Source organism: Tasmannia lanceolata, unplaced genomic scaffold (assembly GCF_043159265.1).
Source record: "Tasmannia lanceolata isolate RefF3 unplaced genomic scaffold, GAP_Taslan_0.1 ptg000003l, whole genome shotgun sequence".
NCBI lineage: Eukaryota > Viridiplantae > Streptophyta > Magnoliopsida > Canellales > Winteraceae > Tasmannia > Tasmannia lanceolata.
In genome coordinates, this window is record NW_027518680.1 from 7,577,501 (window position 1) to 7,586,500 (window position 9,000).

Below are 9,000 nucleotides of genomic sequence, written 5' to 3' on the forward strand. Positions count from 1 at the left end.
CATATTAAAAAAGTAGGGGGCAAATAATAAAATGACTTTTTTACCCTCACATAGTTAGTTTAGACATACATATGGCAAGGGCATTAAACAGTAAAAAACCAACATGTTGATGTGTTAAATTGACAGAATTTTAAAATAAATCAAAAAATTATTCCCTTTTCTCTTCTGCTATATAGATATAGTGGGATCCAGAATATTTTGACAGGTGGCCGAAATCCGTAGTATTATGTACCAAACGCACGCGTTCTGTGTTAAAAAATAATCGGGTTCGTCAATATTTTGAAAGATGTCATGAATCCGTAGTATTATGTAATATGTTCACAAAAATACGTAATATTATGTAACATATGCACCAAATCCGTAATCTTGCAAAGAAAAAAGGCCACCATGTTGACTTTGTGGACAAAATATATAATAAAAAATTGAAAAAGCAGGGTAAAATAGGTATTGTGAAGGGGTATGATTGGAAATATGGAGCTTTAATGGGGGCTTTTGTTAACAAAAGCAAAAAAAAGTGATGTATAATTCTATTAGAATTTTGGAAGAAATTCAAATAAATGTTTCCTTTTATACTCCTTTGTTAACAAAAGCAAAAAAAAGTGATGTGTAATTCTATTAGAATTTTGGAAGAAAATTCAAATAAATGTTTCCTTTTCTACTCCTTTGTCCATTTAAAGCTGATTTTTGGTACACACTCCATCTATGATGCGGCCTTTCAAATGAATGCTTAGGATCAGCCCAACAATGTGGCCCACCCTTGTTTTACACTAACGTTAGCAGCTAAGCTAGCTGCTAACGTTAGCAGGAACCCTTTCCTCTCTCTCTCTCTCTCTCTCTCTCTATATATATATATATATATATATATATATATATATATATATATATTTTGGGTTCGAAGTTGCGGTCGGGTCTCAATAAAATTTTGAATTTTGAATTTTACATGTTCTTTTGCATCTCCTAAAGAGAGAACCTCTGCCTTCTCTCTCTCTCTCTTGTAATCTCTTATAACAAGAAATTGTTGTAATATTTTATAAATAGAAAGCATCCCCTCATACCAAGCTCGTGGATCTATCCTTCTTATGATGATGTGCCTCAACACTAACCCAATCCATAATTAAATCGGATTGGCTTTTCCCAACCCAACTCAACAGAAGGCCAACCTAACCCCGGTAGAAATCGGGTTAAACCCATTGTTCGGGTTGGACCCGACCCAAGTTGCGCTCCCACCTTTTGTTTGTCATTTCACAAACATCACTTTACTTTCAGTAAAAGACAAACAAAACGGGTGGAATTTTGGGAGAAGGGGTGGAAATATCATTTCCCAGACGCAAATAGAATGTCCTAAATCTATCTTTGAGAAATTAATGTTGTTTATAGTGTGTGCATGACTCAGATCCTTTATCGGAAAAAAGTGGGTCGACCTATGTGCCAAGAGATGAAGCATTCTCGGAGGTGAAGGATGTGACCTTCTCAGCAAAGACATTGAAATCAGTATTGCATGCTTTAGTTCCTTCCATTGAGACAGCTTTAGTGGATACGAAGCTCGGATTCCCTCTTTTCAAGAACATAGACGACCTCTTTAATGCAGGTCTGACCTTACCACCCCCTAAAAAGGCTGGGTTCTTTCAGCTCCTCCTCCCAAGGCTTGTTAAGGCTATTAAAGATGGTGAAGATGACCTCTTACTCTTTGAGACCCCCAAAATGATTAAAAGTAAGAATAAGATCAATATCTCTCTCAATCGTTTTTTGAATGATACCTCTCTCTTATCCATTTTTTCCTTACTTTTTCTCCATAGGAGACATATTCTCTTGGATTAGAGACGAGGAGTTCGCTCGTCAGACTCTTGCAGGCATCAACCCTATGGCCATTCAATTGGTTACGGTAAGAACATATATTGAAACCTAGAAGCTTACATGCAGAAAAAACCTTTCTAAAATCATGCCAAAAGACCAAGATTTGATGCTTTAAAAATATGCAACAAATAAAATGACGAAAATATAGAAAATAAAAAATAAAATACTTGTTAAAATGACGAAAATATAGAAAATAAAAAATAAAATACTTGTTCAACACCAGGGGCGGAGCTACATGTCGCATAAGGCCCAACTTAATTAGGCCAAAGTCCTTAATAGGCCCAACCCAATTGAGCCTAGCCCCCTTTAAAATTTGAGCTGCCCCCTATGTATAAGCTTGCCCCCCTTATGTGTAAATCCTGGCTTCCCCACTGTTCAACGCCATGCGTTCTCTATCAAATTGGTTACGGTAAGAACATATTACATAGAAGCATGCATGGGATCCTATGTGTGAGGTGTTTAATACAAGGAATTCCTAACTCAGGGGGCACCCTTGCAACAATCAGCTGAAAGGGTACCCCGATTGGCGGCACATCACCAAAGTGCATTTAATCTTAAACTCAGGGGCATCCTTTCATATAATGCACTTTGGTGACATGCAGCCAATGGGAGCACCCTTTGATCAGCTGATTTTTGCAAGGGTGCCCTTGAGTTTAGCATACCTCGTTTAATATACATAAGTATATTAACGTCGAGGATATTGAAGTATAACTGCTAGCAAAATGGGATTTCGTTTGGGAAATACAGAAAAAAATCCGATACATGCGCTGATGTGCGCTGATGTGCAAGACGACAAAGTGAGCTCCCCTCTAATGCAAATTGTTTGACTTTCATCTTTATTTTCAAAACAAAATCCTGTTTTGGAATTGTTTTCCAATGATTAAATAACATCAACACTAACAGCTTAAGCTTTTGGAGTACTTGGTTGCAGCAATTGCCTCATACATATGGCAGGTCCTGAGTTTAAAACCCAACAACTCCATGATATTAAAAATTACCAGCTCAAAAAGCAAAAAGAGAGGCAGTTATGCTGGGATTGAACCTAAGACCTCTAGATTGAGATACAAAGACTAACCATTTGAGCTAAAGGCTCAATTCCCATGTTAATTAAATTGCTTCAATTATGCAATTTAAATTGAAATTTGTGCAGGAATTCCCATTGTCGAGCAAACTCGATCCTGAGATCTATGGCCCACCGGAGTCTGCAATCACGAAAGAAATTATCGAACGAGAAATAAAATCGGTTATGACAGTGGAAGAGGTAAGGAAGAAAACAACATGCTCTTATATAATTATTTTTTTTATCAAAGTTCAGAACACAGAGGGTTCTCTCAGGGGAAGTGGTATGACCACCCACGTTTTTCATCTCATTAGTACATATACAAATAATAGGGTGATGCTGACATGGTATTAGATATGTTGAAGAGCTACAGAGAAGGAATCATCTCTCTAACCCCACTTATTTTTTGCAGGCCATAAAGCAGAAAAAGCTGTTCATTCTAGATTATCATGATTTGTTTTTACCACATGTGAACAAAGTAAGAGAGCTAGAAGACACCACACTGTATGGGTCACGCACGCTCTTTTTTCTTTCCCATGAGGACACTCTGATGCCCATTGCGATTGAGCTTACTCGCCCCCCTTCGCCAACCAAACCCCAATGGAAGAGAGTCTTCACTCCTGGCTGGGATGCCACCAACGCCTGGCTCTGGAAGCTCGCTAAGGTTCATGTCTGTGCTCATTGCTCTGGCTATCACCAGCTTATCAGCCACTGGTAAGAATTCACCCTCCTTTCATTTCATTAGCCCTTTTTTTGTTGCCCCCAAGTTAGTAAGAATTCGAAAGATCAGACATTAAATAAGATTGTATTTCTTTAAGCATTTTGTTGGGTTCGTCGTGAGAAAACATTATATTTCTATTAAAATAATATTGAGATTGTCTATGGCTCTATGCCACCAAAGGATTGATCTCAAAGTTAAATGGTGAAACATCGAAGTTCTTATAAGAATCCACCTACCTTTCGTTTCATTGTTGGAAATCTAAGCTTGACAATTTGACTATCTTGAAACTTGCTACATGCATGGAGCTAGCCATGCACCCATTGAATGTTGATGCATTGGAACTTTGATACTTTAAGACCAACTAAATTGAGACTTGTCACATTGACTTGACTGCATGGGAAATTTACTCTCTTGTGGGTTTATGTTCGTGGGCCTTAGGTTTTGTTTTGGAATTGTGCTAGTCATCTACTTTACTTATGTTTTACATTTGTTAGTGTTTTCGTGGCAGCTTAGGGAAGCTAAATATAGTTAAGAAATGTTAATCTCCATTTTCCCATGTAAGCCTGTTGACTAGTGTAACATCTTAGGCTTCATTCTTTGTGCTTTTGGTCTTAAGAGAACAATTTTATTCTCTTGAGTCACATGCATCTTCTCCTTCCATCTAGTTGGTCTCATTCCAACATTCATTAAGCCTATTTCCCCCCCAAAGTTAGCCGGGATTCAAAAGATCTAAAGTTGAGAAAAATTATGTTTCTCTAGGCATTTTGTTTGATTCGTCATGTTAAAACACTACATTTCTATTAAAAACACTATTGAGATTGACTTTGCCAAAAAAGATTAATCTTTTATAATCAAACTTAACTGGTGAAACATCGAAGTTCTCTCATCACTATGTTTCAAATCTAGCTATAAGAATGTGATCTATGCTTTTGCAGGCTAAGAACACATTGCTGCACAGAGCCTTACGTAATTGCAACAAATCGGCAATTAAGTGTGATGCACCCAATTTATAGACTTTTACACCCCCATCTCCGGTACACAATGGAGATCAATGCACTCGCACGGGATTTTCTCATCAACGCGAATGGAATCATAGAGAGCAGCTTCTCTCCAAGGAAGTACTCCATCGAAATAAGCTCTGACGCCTATGACCAGTTGTGGAGATTCGACACGGAGGCACTACCAGCTGACCTGATTAAAAGGTAATCCCATGTATAATCTTGAGTTGTTGATTGTTCAGTTACATTAGCAGAACTAGTACATTAACATTAGAGGGGAAATTTTCCTTTATATAATCTCAAAATATGGTATTGCTAAAAGTACAAGATATTTAAAGATTGAAATAAATCAATAATCTTATATAAATAGGACAAACACTAATCCTAATCAAATTATGATGAAGATACCTTAGTATTTTCTTCATTTTCTCCAAACAATTTTTTCTAAACATACAATTTTCATCATACTATTGCTGTGAATATTGCAGACTGATCCATCCACAATTTTCTCCAGCACCTTCCATTTTTTTTTCTAGCGTATTCCATTTTTTCCTACTTTCATTTTTCTTTTTCCTTCTCCTTCCGTCTTTTCTTCTTCATCTTCCTCTTCATCTTCCTCTTCTTCTTCCTTTTTTTATTCCTTCCTCTTCCTCTATTTTCTAATGGCTCCTCTTCCTTTTCCTCTTCCTTTTTTTGATTCTTCCTCTTCTTCTTCCTCTTCCTCTTCTTCATCTTCTAAGTTGCAGCGCGGTGACGGAGATGGAAAAGAAGAAAAATTTTGAAAAGAAGAAAAAAAGTGAAAAGAAGAAGAGGGCAAAACTTTCTTTTAGGGGCACGTATATTAAATCAAATAATAGTGTCATTCACCTATCATTTCAGATATTCAAAGCAATTCTTTTGTAAATTTACCTAAAATAAATTAATCAAAAAGAAAACTCATTCAAATAGCATACTACTTCAATGAAAAACACCCAAAGCTCGAGGTGGGAATGTATAAAATAAACCACAATCTTTGGAAGTGTTTTCCTTTTCAATATCTTAGCTAACGAAAGCTACTTTCATGTTCCAAAATAATAGGGGCATGGCGGTTGAGGATCCAACGGCCGCCGAAGGCCTAAAATTGACGATTGAGGACTACCCTTATGCCAAGGATGGCCTCCTCATCTGGTCAGCCCTCAAGCAATGGATCACCGACTATGTAACTCACTACTATCCTGATCCAAACGGCGTTTCATCAGACTCTGAACTCCAATCATGGTGGACTGAAATCCGAACTAAAGGCCATGAGGACAAGAAAGACGAACCATGGTGGCCGGTCTTGAAAACCACTGACGATCTAATCCAAATCCTTACAACTATCATTTGGGTTGCTTCCGGCCACCACGCCGCCGTCAACTTCGGCCAATATCAATTTGCAGCGTAATGTGAATCAACCAATTACTCCAAAAGCTTAAGATATTAAAGTTGTTACTTAATCATGGATTTTGGTGGGGCAATGATTAATTAAGGTGCATTGGAAACATAATTTTACACGTTTTGAGAATGTTTTGAAATTTTTACATGTGTTTTAAGACTTTTTCAATGGAAACTTGTGGAAAATTATGTTTCCGATGTAATCATTTATACTTAACACCCGTGTGTAAATGCCATGTGAATCGACCAATTACTCAAAAAGCTTAAGCTGTTAGAGTTGGTGTTATTTAATCATTTATACTTGAACAGGTACTTCCCCAACCGGCCCACGATTGCTCGAAAGAACATGCCAATAGAAGATGAGTCAAGCCAAGAATTCTCACGCTTTCTGGATTGGCCAGAATCTACACTACTAGAGCTTTTGCCTAGCCAAATTCAGGCCACCACAGTGATGGCAATCTTGGACGTGTTATCGAACCATAACCCCGACGAGGAGTATTTAGGAGATGTGCCAGAGCGGGCTTGGGTGGAGGAACCAATTATAAACGCGGCATTCAAACAGTTTAGTGGGAGATTAAAGGAGATTGAAGGGATCATAGATGGGAGGAATGCGGATCCAACTCTGAAAAATAGAAGTGGTGCTGGTGTTGTCCCGTACGAGCTTCTTAAACCCTTCTCTGTACCTGGGGTCACAGGAATGGGTGTTCCTAACAGCATCTCCATTTGAAAGTAGTTCTTATTGCCCCTTGTTTGGTAATCTTTTTCATGTTAAGTCTAGCATGTCCTTTTTTTTTTTGAAAAGGGCAACAGAATATATATATATATATATATATATATATATATATATATATATGTAAAAACAGAACCGAGGTGGTCCTGAAGGAACAAAGATAATACAAATATAGCAGTACAATAATTTAAGGAGGTAGATAGTCAAAGCACTCAAACGCGGCCCGAAAGACTCCTTTCTTGGCAAGGGTGTCTGCTTCCGCATTGGCTGATCTCCTGACATGGCGAAAAACTATTGAGGAGCCCTTAGCTCTGTCCTCTATTTCCTCTAAGAGAGGCAAAAATCGCCAAGGGGGAGAAGCGTTACCCGAAAGCCAGCGAATAACATTTAAGGAATCCCCTTCGACGATAATTTTGTCGCACTCTAGACGAGGCATCGAGAGAAGCCCGCTATGAACGGCTCGGACCTCTGCCTCGTTTGAGTCTGCCACTCCGATAGGCCCCGAGTAGGCCCAGAGGACTTTCCCTTTGTGGTTTCTACGTAACCCCCTACTCCTGCCATTTCTAGCATGTCCTTTTTAATAAGATATTAAATGCCAAATAAGACGACTCATGGTAGGAATTAATGTTGCTCTGTTAATTTTGCCTCTGGTTAAGGCTTTCATTAAAATAAACATCGAAAGGTACACAACCGTAATAGACAGATATTGTAGCCACTTTGGTTAGTTACATCAACTAACTAATAGTGGGCACAACTATGTTTTGATAATTGCACTAATATCTTGTCTTTTATTATGTAATCAGCTGTAAAAAGGTTATGACAGTTTCTAAAGTGCTCTATGAAGCCAATTAAAAAATAAAAGACAAGCTGAGTTTCTGCGATTATTAAAATATGGTAGTGCCAACATCAATAGCCTTTCAATTATTAGATTGAAGATGACTAAGTCAAATCACAACATTTGAGGTAAATGTCGTGGGAGAAGGGAAGCTACTTACCCCCACGAGAACGGAAAATTGAGGGGAATAACCCCACTGGAACAATCATAACGTTAGGATAGAGGATAGCCAATTATTTAACGCAACTAGAACTATAGAAGACACCCACACCTCTTCATGTCCGCTTACTCATGGGGAAGCTTGGATTTGAAATACACAGGTAGGTAGCGAGCGCAATAAAAAAACAACGGAAATATATATTTCTTATTTTTTTTTATGGCCAGAGGATTATGGCCTAAAATAGGGACAGGTTTTCAGAGGAATTTAGGCTTGAATGTAGGTGGTTGATTGAAATATGTGGGTAGATGGGTTGTCACTTGTCAGTTGAAGGATGGAATTGATGGTCGGTGGTTCCATTGGCTGCAAGGCTAAAGGTTCTATGGTCTGTCAAAACAAGACAACGACTAGGGGTAGTGTTAGCCAAGGGAAAGTGTAAAACATACCTTGTAAATAGATAGAGGCAAGCAAAATATGGCTGCCTCTTCTCTAAACAAGGAACGGATTGCTTGTTCTTCTACGGTGAGCGGCAACAATGATAAGCAAGCAGCAGATGGCTTGCGAAAGGCGACAACAAGTAGCAGTGGACTTGTTTTCAATGATAACAGCGGGTGGCTATCACGTTGGGACGCAAATTAAGGCAACTAAAATTTTATTCACAATAAGATATCTAAAAACAATTACAATGGATGGCCTTTTATAGATTTTCTATCGCCAAAATAAAGAAGAATCCTAAATAAACTCTAACTTCACTATAATTAAGAAATAAAACAAATCCCTAGGATATCTCCTTGTTTGGACGATCAACAGTGAAAGCCAAATTTAGTGATAAATCAACTCCCCAAATGGATGAATCGACTCCCCATGTGTCTATCTCTCTCCTCTTTCTCTCTCTAACCCAGAGGAGAGAGAAAGACACGTGGGGAGTCGATTTATCAATTTGGGGAGTGGATTTATCACTCCCCATTTTAGAATCCTAAAGTTTCTCTACTACTTCCTAATTTTACTCAAAGAAAATCCTACCAAAAGTAAAACTCCTAAATTCTCTCAACTCAATCCACGTAAAAGTAAACCTCCCTAAATACATTCTCTCCTTGGACGTCCCAATTAAAGAAAATATCTAAAAATAATTAAAACAACTCCAAACTAAAATAGGACTCTATTGAAGAGTAGTAATCAACGTGGACCATTGATCTAGTTGCCATCTTATATCTTCTGATCTGACCGTTGAT

At 38.0% G+C, this 9,000-nt stretch overlaps 1 protein-coding gene across 1 annotated transcript in view; it reads left to right on the plus strand.

Moving 5' to 3' along the window:
• LOC143849871 (linoleate 13S-lipoxygenase 2-1, chloroplastic-like) overlaps positions 1-6,878 on the plus strand; it is a 14,336-nt gene extending 7,458 nt beyond the window's left edge. Inside the window, exons 4-10 of the mRNA XM_077359149.1 lie at positions 1,394-1,711; positions 1,797-1,882; positions 3,005-3,115; positions 3,327-3,628; positions 4,571-4,837; positions 5,711-6,052; positions 6,356-6,878. Of these exons, the coding sequence (XP_077215264.1) occupies positions 1,394-1,711; positions 1,797-1,882; positions 3,005-3,115; positions 3,327-3,628; positions 4,571-4,837; positions 5,711-6,052; positions 6,356-6,773 (1,844 nt within the window). The 3' untranslated portion in view covers positions 6,774-6,878. The remainder of the gene's footprint in view (positions 1-1,393; positions 1,712-1,796; positions 1,883-3,004; positions 3,116-3,326; positions 3,629-4,570; positions 4,838-5,710; positions 6,053-6,355) is intronic.
• The last annotated feature ends 2,122 nt before the right edge of the window (positions 6,879-9,000 follow it).